Source organism: Chiloscyllium punctatum, chromosome 20 (assembly GCF_047496795.1).
Source record: "Chiloscyllium punctatum isolate Juve2018m chromosome 20, sChiPun1.3, whole genome shotgun sequence".
NCBI lineage: Eukaryota > Metazoa > Chordata > Chondrichthyes > Orectolobiformes > Hemiscylliidae > Chiloscyllium > Chiloscyllium punctatum.
The window spans coordinates 11506563-11523844 of NC_092758.1; the positions used below are offsets into that span (position 1 = coordinate 11506563).

A 17282-nucleotide genomic window follows, 5' to 3' on the forward strand; every position below is an offset into this window, starting at 1 on the left:
TGTGTGTGCGTGTGTCTGTGTGAGAGTGTGTGTCTGTGTGTGAGAGAGAGAGAGAGTGTGTATGTGTGAGAGAGAGAGAGAGTGTGCATGTGTGAGAGAGAGTTTGTGTGTGTGAGAGTGACAGAGAGTTTGTGTGTGTGAGAGTGAGAGAGAGAGAGTGTGTCTCTGTGTGAGAGAGAGTGTGTCTCTGTGTGAGAGAGAGTGTGTCTGTGTGTGAGAGAGAGTGTGTCTGTGTGAGAGACAGAGAGTGTGTCTGTGTGAGAGACAGAGAATGTGTCTGTGTGAGAGAGAGAGTGCGTGTGTCTGTGTGAGAGAGTGCGTGTGTCTGTGTGAGAGAGTGTGTGTCTGTGTGAGAGAGAGAGTGTTTGTGTGTCTGTGTGAGAGAGAGAGTGCGTGTGTCTGTGTGTGAGAGAGAGTGCGTGTGTCTGTGTGAGAGAGAGTGCGTGTGTCTGTGTGAGAGTGTGTGTGTGCGTGTGTCTGTGTGAGAGAGTGTGTCTGTGTGTGAGAGAGAGAGAGAGTGTGTATGTGTGAGAGAGAGAGAGAGTGTGTATGTGTGAGAGAGAGAGAGAGTGTGCATGTGTGAGAGAGAGTTTGTGTGTGTGAGAGTGAGAGAGAGAGTGTGTCTGTGTGTGAGAGAGAGTGTGTCTGTGTGAGAGACAGAGAGTGTGTCTGTGTGAGAGACAGAGAGTGTGTCTGTGTGAGACAGAGAGTGTGTCTGTGTGAGAGAGAGAGTGTGTCTGTGTGAGAGAGAGAGAGAGAGAGAGTGTGTGTCTGTGTGAGAGAGAGTGTGTGTGTCTGTGTGAGAGAGAGTGTGCGTGTCTGTGAGAGAGAGTGTGCGTGTGTGTGTGAGAGAGAGAGAGAGTGTGTGTGTGAGAGAGTGAGAACGTGTATGTGAGAGAGTGAGAACGTGTATGTGAGAGAGAGAGAACGTGTATGTGTGACAGAGAGTTTGTGTGTGTGAGAGTGAGAGAGAGTTTGTGTGTGTGAGAGTGACAGAGAGTTTGTGTGTGTGAGAGTGAGAGAGAGAGTGTGTGTGTGTGTGAGAGAGAGAGTGTGTCTGTGTGAGAGAGAGAGTGTGACTGTGTGAGAGAGAGAGAGAGTGTCTGTGTGAGAGAGAGAGAGAGTGTCTGTGTGTTTGAGAGAGAGAGAGAGAGAGTGTGTCTGTATGAGAGAGAGAGTGTGTCTGTGTGAGAGAGAGAGAGTGTGTCTGTGTGAGAGAGTGAGAACGTGTATGTGAGAGAGAGAGAACGTGTATGTGTGAGAGAGAGAGTGTGCATGTGTGACAGAGAGTTTGTGTGTGTGAGAGTGAGAGAGAGAGAGTGTGTGTGTGTGAGAGAGTGTGTGTGTGTGAGAGAGAGAGAATGTGTATGTGAGAGAGAGAGAATGTGTATGTGAGAGAGAGAGAATGTGTATGTGAGAGAGAGAGAACGTGTATGTGAGAGAGAGAGAACGTGTATGTGAGAGAGAGAGAACGTGTATGGGTGTGAGAGAGAGAGAGTGTGTATGTGTGAGCGAGAGTTTGTGTGTGTGAGAGTGACAGAGAGTTTGTGTGTGTGAGAGTGACAGAGAGTTTGTGTGTGTGAGAGTGAGAGAGAGAGTGTGTGTGTGTGAGAGAGAGAGAGTGTGTCTGTGTGAGAGAGAGAGTGTGACTGTGTGAGAGAGAGAGAGAGTGTCTGTGTGAGAGAGAGAGAGAGTGTCTGTGTGTTTGAGAGAGAGAGAGAGAGAGTGTGTCTGTATGAGAGAGAGTGTGTGTCTGTGTGAGAGTGAGAGAGAGTGTTTGTGTGTCTGTGTGTGAGAGAGAGTGTTTGTGTGTCTGTGTGAGAGAGTGCGTGTCTGTGTGAGAGAGAGAGAGTGTGTCTGTGTGTTTGAGAGAGGGAGAGAGAGTGTGTGTGTCTGTGTGAGAGAGAGTGTGTGTGTCTGTGTGAGAGAAGGAGTGTTTGTCTGTGTGAGAGAGAGTGTGTGTGTCTGTGTGAGAGAAAGAGAGTGTGTGTCTGTGTGAGAGAGAGAGCGCGTGTGTCTGTATGAGAGAGAGTGCGTGTGTCTGTGAGAGAGAGTGCGTGTGTCTGTGTGAGAGAGAGTGTGTGTCTGTGTGAGAGAGAGAGTGTTTGTGTGTCTGTGTGAGAGAGTGTGTGTCTGTGTGAGAGAGAGAGTGCGTGTGTCTGTGTGTGAGAGAGAGTGCGTGTGTCTGTGTGAGAGTGTGTGTGTGCGTGTGTCTGTGTGAGAGTGTGTGTGCGTGTGTCTGTGTGAGAGTGTGTGTGTGTGTGTGTCTGTGTGAGAGTATGTGTGTGTGTCTGTTTTGAGTGTGTGTGTCTGTGTGAGAGAGAGTGTGTGTCTGTGTGAGACAGAGTGTGTGTCTGTGTGAGAGAGTGTGTCTGTGTGTGTGAGAGAGAGAGTGCGTGTCTGTGTGAGAGAGAGAGTGCGTGTGTGTGTGTGAGAGAGAGACAGTATGTGTGTCTGTGTGAGAGAGACAGTATGTGTGTCTGTGTGAGAGAGAGTGTTTGTCTGTGTGTCTGTGTGAGAGAGTGTGTGTCTGTGTGAAAGAGAGAGAGTAAGTGTGTCTGTGTGAGAGAGAGAGAGTATGTGTGTCTGTGTGAGAGAGAGTGTTTGTCTGTGTGTCTGTGTGAGAGAGTGTGTGTCTGTGTGAGAGAGAGTGCATGTGTCTGTGTGAGAGAGAGAGTGCGTGTGTCTGTGTGAGAGAGAGAGAGAGAGAGTGTGTCTGTGTGAGAGAGAGTGTGCGTGTCTGTGAGAGAGAGAGTGCGTGTATGTGTGTGAGAGAGAGTGTCTGTGTGTGTGAGAGAGGGAGAGTGTGTGTCTGTGAGAGAGGGAGAGTGTGTGTCTGTGAGAGGGAGAGTGTGTGTCTGTGTGAGAGAGAGTGCGTGTGTGTGTGTGAGAGAGAGTGCATGTCTGTGTGTGAGAGAGAGAGTGTCTGTGTGTGAGAGAGAGAGTGTCTGTGTGTGAGAGAGAGAGTGTCTGTGTGAGAGAGTGTGTGTCTGTGTGAGAGAGAGAGAGAGAGTGTGTGTGTCTGTGCGAGAGAGAGTGTGCGTCTGTGTGAGAGAGAGTGTGCGTGTCTGTGAGAGAGAGAGTGCGTGTATGTGTGTGTGTGAGAGAGTGTGTGTCTGTGTGTGTGAGAGAGAGAGAGAGAGTGTGTGTCTGTGAGAGAGGGAGAGTGTGTGTCTGTGAGAGGGAGAGTGTGTGTCTGTGTGAGAGAGAGTGTGTGTGTGTGTGTGAGAGAGTGCATGTCTGTGTGTGAGAGAGAGAGAGTGTCTGTGTGAGAGTGTGTGTGTCTGTGTGAGAGTGTGTGTGTCTGTGTGAGAGAGAGTGTGTGTGTCTCTGTGAGAGAGTCTGTGTGTCTGTGTGTGAGTGTGCGTGTCTGTGTGAGAGAGAGAGAGTGTGTGTCTGTGTGGGAGAGAGAGAGTGCGTGTCTGTGTGGGAGAGAGAGAGTGTGTCTGTGTGTTTGAGAGAGAGAGAGAGAGTGTGTGTCTGTGTGAGAGAGAGAGTGCGTGTCTGTGTGAGAGAGAGAGAGTGTGTGTCTGTGTGAGAGAGAGAGAGTGTGTGTCTGTGTGAGAGAGAGTGTGTGTGTCTGTGTGAGAGAGAGAGAGTGCGTGTCTGTGTGAGAGAGAGAGTGTGTGTGTCTGTGTGAGAGAGTGTGTGTGTCTGTGTGAGAGAGAGAATGCGTGTCTGTGTGAGAGAGAGAGTGTGTGTGTCTGTGTGAGAGAGAGAGTGCGTGTCTGTGTGAGAGAGAGAGTGTGTGTGTCTGTGTGAGAGAGAGAGTGCGTGTCTGTGTGAGAGAGAGAGAGTGTGTCTGTGTGTTTGAGAGAGAGAGAGAGAGTGTGTGTGTCTGTGTGAGAGAGTGTGTGTGTGAGAGAGACAGTGCATGTGTGCGTGTCCCACAAGGGAAACAATCTTGACAAGCCCCCTAAAAAGCTTGTATGTTTCAATAGGTCACCTTTCATTCTTCTAAGAATTATCTTTGAGCATTATCAACTGTAATCTCATTGAAAGGCAGGGCAAACTCAAGGGGCTGAATGGCATATTTCCACTCTTAGGTCATATGGTCTAAACTCCAATGGGTACAGGCCCAACCTCCCCACACAACCTCTCCTCACAGCACCAATAGACTTCACTGGATTATTTCCAACGCCAGTATGTCTTTTCTTAGATCAGAGCCGCAGAGATTTGCACTTTATTCCAGGTGTGGAAATGGAACATTTGTATGAAGGTCGATTCACCATAAACTGACAGTCGGTGATTAAAGTTGTGTTCGAACAGCAGATGGGGAGTTATATTGAGGTCTAAATACAATGCTGTGACAGACAGTGGCTTGCACCTTATTCCAATTACAGATGGAGAGACAAACAGGGAGCTCTAATTCTGGTCCTCAAACAAGCAGCCTTCTCTGCAGCTACAGATGGAGCTGTGTCAAGTGGGAGCTAATTGTGCTGCCTGAACAGGAGGAAGATCACTGCTGTGTGCCAATTCCTGCTCTGGCCTGGGGGTGGTGGGGAGGTGCAGAGCGAGGGCTAATTGTGAGTCCCCGAGAGACACCTTAAATTCATAGCCTTACATTCCTGAGACAGCTGGGCGAGTTTTCTCCCACCCCCCACGCTCTTCCAAATATCAAGAAATCTGCGACTTTTTATTTTGCATATTTACTGAAGTTCACGGAAAGTGTCGCATTTTACAGTTTGACCGTGAAGTCATTCCCTGGCCAAAAAAAAAACTGATGTCAGATTTGCCCACAATAAAGTGTTGTGGATGCTGGAGATGTGAAAGTAAAGCAGGAAGTGCTGGAGAAACTCAGCAGGGAAGAGGAAAAGAGCTAATATTTTGAATCTGATGTAAATCTATATGAGTCAAGATTAGAGTGGTGACTTTAGATTACTTACAGTGTGGAAACAGGCCCTTCGGCCCAACAAGTCCACACTGTCCCGCCGAAGCGCAACCCACCCATACCCCTACATTTACCCCTTACCTAACACTATGGGCAATTTAGCATGGCCAATTCACCTGACCTGCACATCTTTGGACTGTGGGAGGAAACCGGAACACACCCGGAAGAAACCCACGCAGACACGGGGAGAACGTGCAAACTCCACACAGTCAGTCGCCTGAGGCGGGAATTGAACCCGGTCTCTCGCGCTGTGAGGCAGCAGTGCTAACCACTGTGCCACCGTGCCGGCAGCATCCGAGGAGCAGGAAAACCAAGACGTTGATTCTCTCGCTCCTCGGATGCTGCCTGACCTGCTGTGCTTTTCCAGCACCACTCTAATCTTGACTCTAATCTCCAGCATCTGCAGTCCTCACTTGCGCCTAGTAAATCTATGTGACCCCATCTCCAGTCCTGAAGAAGCACTGCATTGAACTTAAAACATTAACACAGTCACACTGCCGAGTTTCTCCAGCACTTCCTGTTGGTTTTCAGATTTGCACGATTTGCCTGTTTTTTCAGTAACAGAATTCGATCCATTTTACCAGCAAGTTGCAAAGCCCTTTCCTCCAAACATTCCTTGAAACAAAGATCTTTATACCAAAACAGGAGAAGCTCAGCAGGTCTGGCAGCATCTGTGGAGAGAACGTTTCGGGTCTGAGGAAATTCCAAGGAAGGGTCACTCTACCTGAAACGTTCACTCTGCTTTCGCTCAACGGATGCTGCCAGACTTGCTGAGCTTTTCCAGCAATTTCTGTTTTTGTTTCTGATCCGCAGTCTTATCGGTTTTTATTTGTGTTAAGTAGCTGTCTGGGCAGGAATCCCAATGACCTGTTTACTCATTCCCAAGGATCAATCTGTGACCATCCAACCTGAAAATCTCGAGTGTTACCTAACTCGGGCATGCTTGCAAACGTCAAATATCATTTCTTCAATCCTCCAGTGATTGGGTTGAGTTTGGATGTAAGGCTATCTTGCTGAGCTTTCGCTGAACATGGTTCCGCTTCCAGCTCCCTGCGCTGTGAGAATGTCACGTTATTTCCAAAGTTAAAAATCACACAACACCAGGTTATAGTCCAACAGGTTTAATTGGAAGCACACTAGCTTTCGGAGCGCTGCTCCTTCATCAGGTGATTGTGGAGGGCTCGATCGTAACACAGAATTTATAGCAAAAATTTGCAGTGTGATGTAACTTCTTTCATGTGTAAATCACAAAACCCTTCTTTTAAAAGTTGCATTCTCGGGTTAGCTGTTAACAATGGTGATAGCTAGACAATATGTTAAAGGTGTTAGCCCCCTGTGTTCTCTGTCTATGACCTGATGTTTAGATTGATTCTAAGCTAAAAAGTGAGATAACAGAATTTTACATAAATTCATGCAGTTTTTGAGCTCAGAGTTCTGCATGAATGTAGATTTGCTCAAAAACTGCATACATTCATGTAGACGGGAATTACACCAGCCATCTGGAGATGGGCAGGGGAGTGAGAGGGGGCGAAGAGACCATTGTGGTCAGACACCACCATGTTTTAAGTTCAATACGACTTCTGGAGAACTGTAAATGGGGATCACATAGATATATTAGGAGAAAGTGAGGACTGCAGATGCTGGATGCCTGACTTGAAATATTTTCTCCCTGCTGGGTTTCTCCAGCACTTCATGCTTTGATTTTACACCTCCGGCATCTGCAACACTTTGCTTTCGGCTGTGGGCAAATCTGAAGTCAGTATTATTTTTTTGCCAGGGATATATTTCGTGGTCAAATGATAAATTACAGCACTTGCCGTGAACTTCGGTAAGTGAGCAAGGCAGTCAAAGAATTCCTGGTCAACGCATCAACCCCACACAAGTGTTGGTGACGTGGCTTCTATACCTGAGGATGAGACATAGTGCACAGCACAACAGCTGTGCCACCTCGGCTGTGCCAGGGAGGGGAACAGACTGTCCTCCCATACCACGGGCTAATTGAACCATTTAAATGGCAGATTCAGGGAGTCTTCTGGCCATTCCTGGCATTTTACCAGTACCAATACACCCTCTGCCAAATGAGGAGTCTATTTCCAGAGCACTGGCACTTTTCCCATGGGATTTACTACCCTTCTGTGGCACTCTTTGCTCAGGATCCCTTGCCTCACCAATTCATTCTCCCTCCCACCATTCCCCACAACCACCTTCCCCCTCCTCTCTGTCTCTCTCTCTCTGCCTCTCTCTCTCTGTCTCTCTCTCTTTTTCTCTCTCTCTCTCTCTCCCCCACCCCCACCCCCCCACCCCCCCCCCCACCCCATCTCATTTGGAGGTTTAGGGGAGACCTGAAAAAGGTTTTTAAATCATGGGGGACATGGATAAGGAGAATAGCCAATGTTGTTTTCCCAGACTGGGGGAGTCAAAAACGAGAGAGCATAGGTTTAAATTGAGAGGGGAAAGATTTAAAATGGAGCTGAGGGACAACATTTTTACAGAGAGAGTGGTGCATGTATGGAATGAGCTGCCAGAGGAAGTGGTGGAGGCTGGTACAATGACAACATTTAATAGGCATCTGGATGGGTTTATGAATGGGAAGGGTTGAGAGTAATATGGGCCAAGTTCTGGCAAACGGGACTAGATTTGTATAGGATATCTAGTCGGCATGGACATGTTAGACTAAAGGGTTTGTTTTAGTTCTTTCATGCGTAAATCGCAAAACTTTTTTAAAAGTTACATTTTCAAGTGAACTTTAACAATTGGTGTCATGTTGGCCCAGATAATGTATTGAAGGTGTGAGCTTCCCTGCGTGAGGCTGTCTGTGCCGCAATGGTCAGACTGATTCTAATCTAAAAAATGGGAATCTGGACCCATGGCAAGGAGTCATTGCGACAACTACACAGTGATATCTTGGATTTGCTGAAGGCCATGGTTCACCTATTAAGGAGGGGCACAACATGGACCACTCCTCCCCCAACCCAACTTGTCATATTCACCGAGAGCTGGCCAATAGGTCCAAACTACCACCCCCTCCTTGGAGATGGAAAGCGGCCCTTGCGCACAGGCTAAAGACATGGAGTCGGCCATTTTGGATTGAGATAAGGAGAAATGTCATCACCAGAGAGTGGTGAGCCTCTAGAATTCTTTGCCACAGAATGTGATCAAGGGCAAAACACTAAATATTTTCAAGGAAGAATTAAATATAGTTCTTAGGCCTAAATGAATCAAAGGATCTGGGTAGAAAGCAGGAACAGGGGACTGAGATGGATGATCAGCCATGTTCTTATTGAATGGCAGAGCAGGCTTGAAGGGCCGAATCGTCTTCCTGCTCCTATTTTCTATGTTTCCGGCTCTTATGTGATTGTGAGGCAGAGCTACCGATATTCTTACCACTGGGAAACCACCAGACACGCCATCCAACTTGGCGTCTTCCTGTGCCAGCATTTCCATTCCACCTTCCCCTTCCATCACCAACGGTTTGGTGGAATCTAGTCACTGCCTTCCTGATACAATGACTCAACGCAGTGACATAATGTAAGCGCTGAGCATGAAACTTTCAGGGGATGTGGGCGTCACTTGCCCGCTCCCATATTTTGCCCAAATAGTTGGTGTTTATGGTGAGCTGCCTTCCTGAACTGTTGCAGTCCCTGGTGTGTAGGGCCACCTACAGTACCCTAAAGGAGGGAGTTCCATGACTTTGACCCTGTGATTGACAGTAAAGTAACAGCAATATCATTCCAAGTCAGGAGAGTGTGTGAGTGTGTGTGTGTGTGCGAGAGTGAGAGTGAGAGAGAGTGTAGGTGTCCATGAGTGTGTGTCTGTCTGAGAGTGTGTGAGTGCAAGTGAGTGTGTGTGCATGTGCGCATGCGTGTGTGTGACTGTGTGTGTGCACGTGCATGTGTATGTGTCTGAGTCTGTGTGTGTATATATGTGCGCGTGAGTGTGTGTATGTTTATGTGTGTGTGCATGCGTGTTTGTGTGTGCGTGCATGAATGTGAGTGAGTCCGAATGTGTGTGTGTATGTGTGAGACTGAGTGTGTCTGAGTGTATGTGTGTGCGTGCACGCGCGCGTGTGCATGAGTGAGTGTGTCTGAGTGTGTATGTGTGTGTGTGCGCGCGTGCATGAGTGAGTGTGTCTGAGTGTGTATGTGTGTGCGCATGCACGCATGAGTGAGTGTGTCTGAGTGTGTATGTGTGTGCGCGCGCATGAGTGAGTGTGTCTGAGTGTGTATGTGTGTGTGCGCGCGCACGCATGAGTGAGTGTGTCTGAGTGTGTATGTGTGTGTGCGCGCATGAGTGAGTGTGTCTGAGTGTGTATGTGTGTGTGCGCGCGCGCGCATGAGTGAGTGTGTCTGAGTCTGAGTGCATGTGGCTCAGAGGAATGCCTCAGGGACCCATTCAGTAAATACTCACCGGCAGCCTCAAACCCAAACCCAATCTGTCGAGGCTGACATTCAGGCCCTGGGAAGGCCTGACCCGGGATGCTGGCTACAAGTCAAAGTACCGGAAAATCCACAAGCCGGGGTGGTTTGGATTACTGCAATTTTCATCTGAGGAACAAGGCACTCGTCCATCCTCAGCTGGGGTATTGTGTCTAGTTGTGGGCATCACATTGTAGGACAGCTGTGAAAACCTTGCAGAGGGTGCAGAGGCAGTTTCCAAGAATGGTTCCAGGAACGAGGAACTTCAGTGATGGGGCTAGATTGAAGGGGTTGGGTCTGCTCTCCCTGGAGAGACGAAAGCTGAGAAGAGATCTGAGAGAGGGTTGTAAAACCATGAGTGGGCTGGACTGAGTAGATAAGGAGCAACTAAGCTGCTTATTAAAGGAACAAGGATGAGAAGGCAGAGATTAAAGGTGATGAACAGATGCGAAGGTGAAGTGAGGAAGATGTTTTTCACCCAGCGAGTTGTTAGGGTCTGGACCGCACCGCGTGGAAATGTGGTGGAGACAGCTTCAGTGAGGGCATTCGAGAGGAGCATTGGAAGGTTATTTGAAATCAAATGGTGTCTGGGGAACAGGCTTGAGGTTGGCTCAAGATAGTGATGGTCATTCAATGACTTGGTTCAGACATGAGGGGCTGAATGGCCTCCTGGGATGGTGTGAACTGTTTCAGGGACGGGTCAGTCTACAGCCTGATGAGGAACTACCCGTACATTCCCTCAATGTTTCCCATCATTTGCGGGGGGGGGCAGGGGGCATCTTCATTGCTTGCGAATTGTTCAGAGGAGGTGAAAGGTCAGCTGTCCACCTTTTGATAGATCCTACACCTAATCTAGTCAGACAATCAAATCTGTTACTTGTGCCATCATTTGAAGGAAGAGTCAAAAACTGAAAGCGTTCAGCAACTTTCCTCTGTCCCCAGCTGCCAGGTTAGATTTGTTCCGATTTGGAATTCACATCCGACAGCTCTCCAAGGGATTTCGAGCTGTCAATATAACCCTCTTCATAGGCTCAGCCATATAACAGAAACTCAACACTGACCTCTGCACATCCAGAGAGAAAAAATGCTCAGGATTTCCACAACCATGGTGATCTAATAGAGAATGATATCAAATATTTGTTAATCTAATGTTTTTCTACAACCTGTACCATCAGGGAGAAGGTACAGAAGCCTGAACACATGCACCAGCTGGTTTTAAAACAGTTTCTACCCAACTGTTGTTGGAATACTGAATGGACTCACAAACTCTTAACATTCACCTGTACCTGTGTTTTTGTTTTTGCCACTGTTTACCTATTATTTACTATCTATGCTACTTAACTCTGTGATCTGCCTGTATTGCTCACAAGACAAAGCTTTTCACTGTGCCTCGGTACACGCGACAATCAATTCAATTCAATTCATTTCCTTCTCTGTTTCGGTTGAGTATCGCAGAGTTTAGCTACTTCTGAACAAAAGTGTGTTTCTTCTTTTTCTTATGATTCATTCATGAGGTGAGGGCATCACTGGCTGGACCCAGCATTTATTGCCCATCCTGAATTGCCCAGAGGGCAGTTCGAAGTCAACTGCATTGCTGTGGGTCTGGAGTCACATGTGGGCCAGATCAGTTAAGGTTAGATTTTGTTTCGGTTACATTCCCTACAGCATGGAAACAGGCCATCTGGCCCCACTAGTCCACACCGACCCGCCGAAGAGTAACCCACCCAGACCCGTTCCCCTACATTTACCCCTGACTAATAGACCTAACATGATGGGCAATGTGGCCAATCACCTAGCCTGCACATCTTTGGATTGGGGGAGGAAACCGGAGCACCCGGAGGAAACTCACGCAGACACGGGGAGAATGTGTAAACTCCACACAGACAGTGGTCTGAGGCAGGAACCGAACCTGGGTTCCTAGTGCTGTGAGGCAGCAGTGCTAACCACTGAGCCACCGTGCCGCCCAAGTTAAGGATGGCATTTCCATCCCTAAAGGACTTGGTAAACCAGATGGGGTTTTTGTCCTGACAATTGGCAATGAATTGATGGCCAGCGTTAGACTCTTATTTCTAGATTTTTGATCCCTTTATGAATTCTAGCTTGTTCCTTCTGTAATGGGTCAGTTGGTTTTGAATATGAATTGGGCTGGGACACAGCCCCTGCTGAGCCGTGATGGGAGACCCTGTTTCGGGGTGGGGTGAGGAGTAGGGGTGGTGGGTGATTTGATAGCCAATTCCGCCAGCACGCCAATTTCCATCGTTTGAATCTTCCCAGCCATCCCCACCTCTGAGCCAGGAGAACCGGGTTCAAGTCCCAGCTGCTTCAGAGGTGTGTCCTAACATCTCATGAGGCAGGTCGATTAGGAAAACATCTAAATGGGGGAAAAAGTGGCCAGTGCTTTTGGAGTTTGGGCTAGTCACCCAGAGACACAGGCGAATTCTCTGGGGGTCTGGGTTCAAATCCCATGAAAATTTACAGTGAAATCAGGAACTGTCTCCATAATGGTGACCACAGCAACAGGGTGAACAGGGTGTTGCCTGGTCTCGAGGGCATTGGCTGTGAGGAAAGGTTGGAAACACTAGGATTGTTATCACTGGAAAGACAGTGGCAGACAGGAGACCTAATAGAGGGCTACAAAATTATGAGAGGTATAGATAGGGTAATAGTCAGAGGGTTTTTCCCAGGGTTGAAGTTTCCATTGCGGGGGTGGGGGGGGGGGGAGCGAGGACAAGGACAGGTTCAAGGTGAGCGCATGCATGTGAGTGAGTCCGAATGTGTGTGTGACTGAGTGTGTCTGAGTGTGTGTGTGTGCGCGCGCACGCGTGTGCATGAGTGAGTGTGTAGGGGAGTAGTGGTAGAAGCAGGCACATTGGCGACATTTAAGAGGCATCTGGAAGGTTACATGAGCAGGGAGAGAATAGAGGGATATGGACCGAATGAGGGCAGAAGGTTGTTTTTATAGTTAGGGCATGATGATCAGCACAGGCTCGGAGGGCCAAAGGCCTGTTCCTGTCCTGTACCTCTCTTTAGTTTTTTTTAATTCTGTTGTACTGTCAGTTGTTATAACTCAAAATATAGTGTTGACTAGAAAACAACATGACTGGATTCTGTCTAACGAGCCTGTAACCTCTGGCATTTAACAATGAAAATCTCACTGATTGACTGTGCCAAACTCTGTTTTCGATCCCCAGTGTGAAAATCTAAACTGAAGTCGTTGAATTAGAATCTGACAGCACATACAGGGGCCACTTGGCCTGGCATTAATCAAACTCTCAGGTCATTCTCATCTCCCACACACAACTTTTTCATGTTCAGGAATCTACCCAATCATTTCTTCAAACATCGATGTTAAATCTATTTTTACCGGATTACATTATAAACTGCATCGAAAGAGATTCTCCCTGTCTCCCCAATGCCAGTTCTTTAGTGAATTATCTGACATTTGTATCCTATGGTTACCGACCCTCTCGCTAGTGGAAACTGTTCCTTCCTGTCCGCCCTTAGCAAAATGGCTCATCACTTTTAGTATTAGTTTCCTATTGAATTAAGCACACCTGTGCCAGAAGGTAGGAGAGAACTCCCAGCTTGTCCAATCTCTCTGCATAAGGCAAGTCATCCCAGGCATAATTAGACGATTGAATGGCAAAGCAGAATTAGGCCATTTGGCCCATCAAGTCTGTTCTGCCATTCGATCGTGGCTGAGGTTTCTCAGCCCCATTCTCCTAACTTGATCCCCTTACTAATCAAGAACCTACCTCTCTCTGTCTCAAATACACTCGATGCTTGGCCTCCACAGCCCTCTGCATCAGTTGGTTCCACACATTCATCACCCTCTGGCTTCAGAAGTTCCACCTCCTCTTGGTTCCAAAGGGTTGTCCCTTCACTCTGAGGCTGGTGCCCTTGGGCCCTAGTGAATTGGTTTGGCTTGTCTTGACTGATAGAATGGTTTGTCACCACAGGCAGCATCATGCTGGGGGGCTTGGGGTTCCGTCCAGCAATGTTCCACCAGGCCATACTGCCTAAGTGTGTTACATCACTTTCTCGGCCTGATCTAAGACTATTGCCTGACTTTCACAAATTCCATCAAATTCTTCCAACTACACTCTGTTAGGCTTCATTATTCCATCCTCTCTTAGATTCTCGATAGCATCATTAATGTACGCAATCTCATTATACTACCTAAAGCTGCTGTACATTCTCTGCAAGGTGTTGCATAATCTCCTTCCTACAGTGGTTGACTCAGTATTGAACACAATTCTCTAGCTGCAGACTAACCACTGCTTTATAAAGGCTCACCCTTGGCCAATCAGTGATACCATGGAAATATCACTTGACTAGTATTAGACGATGGACACAATGGACCAGTAGTCCAGAGACCCAGAGTAGCTTTCTGGGGATGTGGGTTCAAACCCCATTGTAATTAATAGTGAACCCTGGAACTGTCTGTCATGGTGACCTCAACAGCTACCATCAGTTGTTATAAAAACCCAACTGGTTCACTAATAACCCTAAACCTTTAGGGAAGAAAATCTGCCACCCTTACCTGGTCTGGCCTATACTCAAGAGCCACAGATTAGCCTGCTGTAAAGGTTGAGGAAGCCACTCAGGTCAGTGGATGGACGATGAGTGCTGGCCTTGCTTGCATCACATGGGGGAAAAAAAATCCTACCTTTAGTACATCATGAGCTGACCAGGAAAGCTCAAGGTCTCCTTTATTAATAGCTGCTTGTGGTGCAGTGGTGGTGTCCCTTGCCCCATTTCAGGAGATCCATGTTCAAGTCCCACCTGCTCCAGAGACAAAATAAAAACTGCAGGTGCTGGAATCCAAGATCCTGAGGAAGGGTTAGACCTGAAATGTTGACTTCTCCACCTCCTGATGGGGCCTGGTTTGCCGTGTTCTCCCAGCCTCCTGTCTCTCTACCACCTGCCCCAGAGACGTTTAATAACCTCTCTGAACAGGTTGTTTAGAAAAGTAGGTGAATAAAAAGAAAACTTTCTTCCAATAGCTGCGTCCACTCTGTTAAATTGTTCTGTAATTGATTATGTGTGGCACTCATAACTCATTTATGCTCATGACTGGTTGGGCCCAGGGGCATGTCTAGAGAACAGAAAACAAACAATACAGAAACGATTAAGGCTGACTGTAATCATGAGTGCAGACATTTTGTGATAGTGGAGATATTTGTGATTGCAAGAGTTGACTAATCCCACTCTCGTGCCATCACTGCAATGTTCTGAGATATTCCTGATCCTAGGAATGAAAAGCTTAACATATGGGGAACACTTGAGGACTCTGGGTCTATACTCAGTGGAGTTTATAAGGTTGAAGGGGGATCGAGTTGAAACATGCAGAATACTGAATGGCCTGGACAAAGTGGATGTTGGGAAGATGTTTCCATTGGTAGGAGAGACTGGGACCCGAGGACACAGCCTTAGAGTAAAGGGAAGACCCTTTAGAATGGAGATAAGGAAAAAACGTCTTCAACCAGAGAGTGGGGAGTCTATGGAATTCATTGCCACCAAAGGCTGTGGAGGCCAGGTCACTGAGTATATTTAAGATGGAGATAGATAGGTGCTTGATTGTCAAGGGGATCGAGCATTATGGGGAGAAAGAGGGAGATTGGGGTTGAGAAAATTATCAGCTGTGATTGAATGGCAAAGCAGACTCGATGGGCAGAATGGCCTAATTTCTGACCAGTAAAGCTCAAGGTCTCCTTTATTAATAGCTGCTTGTGGTGCAGTCTTATGTCTTATGGTCTTGTTATTAAACATACAAAAACATTGGCACTTTCAGAGAATAAACTATTTGAATCAACTGTGGATAAGACCATAAGACATAGGAGTGGAAGTAAGGCCATTCGGCCCATCGAGTCCACTCTGTCTTTTAATCATGGCTGATGGGCATTTCAATTCCACTTACCCACACTCTCCCCGTAGCTCTTAATTCCTTGCGAGATCAAGAATTTATCAATCTCTGCCTTGAAGATATTGAACGTCCCGGCTTCCACTGCACTCTGTGATAATGAAAAGCACAGGCCCACCACTCTCTGGCTGAAGAAATGGCTCCTCATTTCTGTTCTAAATTGACCCCCTCTAATTTTAAGGCTGTGCCCATGGATCCTAATCTCCCCGCCTAACGGAAACAACTTCCCAGCGTCCACCTTTCTAAGCCATGCACTACCTTGTAAGTTTCTATTAGATCTCCCCTCAAACCTTCTAAACACCAATGAATACAATCCCAGGATCCTCAGCTGTTTGCTGATTGTGTAGGAAGGAGAAAACTGATCATCTCTTTGCATATCCACCTTTTTCAGATAAGCATCTTCATGACGCACCTGTCAAACTATGGCAATGATCGCCTGGGTCTTTACACCTTTAAGAACCTCATCAGCTTCGTGCAGTGCTGGACAAGCCTCAAACTACAGACTCTGCCACCTGTCCAGCTCGCACAGAAATATTTCCAACTGTTTCCTGAAGAGAAGGACCCCGTGTGGCAGGTTAGTCATTGCTGAACTGAAACTGGGCGACTGTGAGAGAGTGAGGCAATGTTTTAATCTCGCCAACAAACTCAGGTTCACTTCACAGCTTGTATCTGTGCCATTTTATCTCCACTGGTTCTTGTCCCTGCTGTAACATTTGTTGGCATTGTGCTTGCATTGCTGTAAATCCCTCTAGCCTTATAATCCTTCAAGATCTCTTCCTTGCTCCAATTCTGCTCACTTGTACGACCCCATCTCTCCCACCACAGTGACTGTCTGAGGGTGTGGGGTCCTTTCTAATTAAACCTCCGAGCTCCTCATTTTTAAAAACCTCCTTAAAACCAACCTTTTTGGCCAATCTTTTGCCCACCTGGCCCAATAACAGGTGTAACAAACTCAGAATGCTGGAGAAATTCGCCATCCAAGGAGAGAGGGACAGAGTTAGTATTTCCAGTCCAATGTGACTCCTCCACACACTTTAAATTCCTCCAGCAGTCACTGGACTGGTTTCAGATTTCCAGTATCTGTGGCATTTTGCTTTTATTCCAATTATCCTGTTCCTTGGTTTCCAATATTTTTCTTTGATAATGCCCCTGTGAAGCACCTTGAGACATTTCCCCCTGTCAAAAGTGACACATTTGTGGGTCACTTTAGAACCAGCTGAATTTGAGCGGGATGTCGGAAATGTTTGTTCATCCTCAGTCCAATTTGCTGCTGGAATTGCAATCCCAGTTCAATAGAAACATAGAAACTAGGAGCAGGGGGGAGGGGGGGGGGGGTAGGCCTTTCAACCCTTCGAGCCTGCTCCACCATTCATTTATTTGATGGCTGAACATCCAACTCAGTCCCCTGTTCCCACTGTCTTCCCCTGTCCATTGATCCCTTTAACCCACAGAGCATTCTCTAATTCCCTCTCGAAAACATTCAATATTTTGGCCTCATCTGCTTTCTTTGGCAGAGAAATCCACAGACTGTCCCACTCTCTGGATGAAAATACTTCTCTTCATCTCATTCCTAAGTTACCCCACCCCATATCCTGAGACTGTGACCCCCCCGGTTCTGGACTCTCCAGTCATTGAGAACATCCTTCCTGCGTTTACTCTGTTAGGATTTTATGAGTTGCTGTGAGGTTCCACTCCACCCTCCCCCAATTCTAAAACCCAGTGAAAAGGGAGGATTCACAAAACTTCCTGCTGCACCTGCAAAGTATTACAAAGGTACCATTTAATGGGATATTGATGTCTGTGTACATATTATGTTGCAATGATGAAGTTCCTCATGAGTCCCTACCATCATGTGCAAGAATACAATGGCTGGAAGGTTGTGGTAATGTCTCGGCTCACCGGGCAAAAAGCCAGGGAAAAGGAGCTGCAGCTTTAATTCAGTTTCATCACCGTGTGTTGCTCTTCACTCTGCCTTGCAGTAGCACCTTCTGGATTTCTGTGAACTCATTAGTGAGCACCAGTGGTGAATACCATTGCTTACATTCACATGTTA

At 47.2% G+C, this 17282-nt stretch overlaps 1 protein-coding gene across 3 annotated transcripts in view; it reads left to right on the forward strand.

Annotated features, from left to right (window-relative positions):
* Positions 1-17282, forward strand: part of ndst1b (N-deacetylase/N-sulfotransferase (heparan glucosaminyl) 1b) — a 322190-nt gene that overhangs the window by 244327 nt on the left and 60581 nt on the right. For all 3 annotated transcript variants that reach the window (XM_072590317.1, XM_072590316.1, XM_072590318.1), the window contains one exon: positions 15621-15803. In XM_072590317.1, the coding sequence (XP_072446418.1) occupies positions 15621-15803 (183 nt within the window). The remainder of the gene's footprint in view (positions 1-15620; positions 15804-17282) is intronic.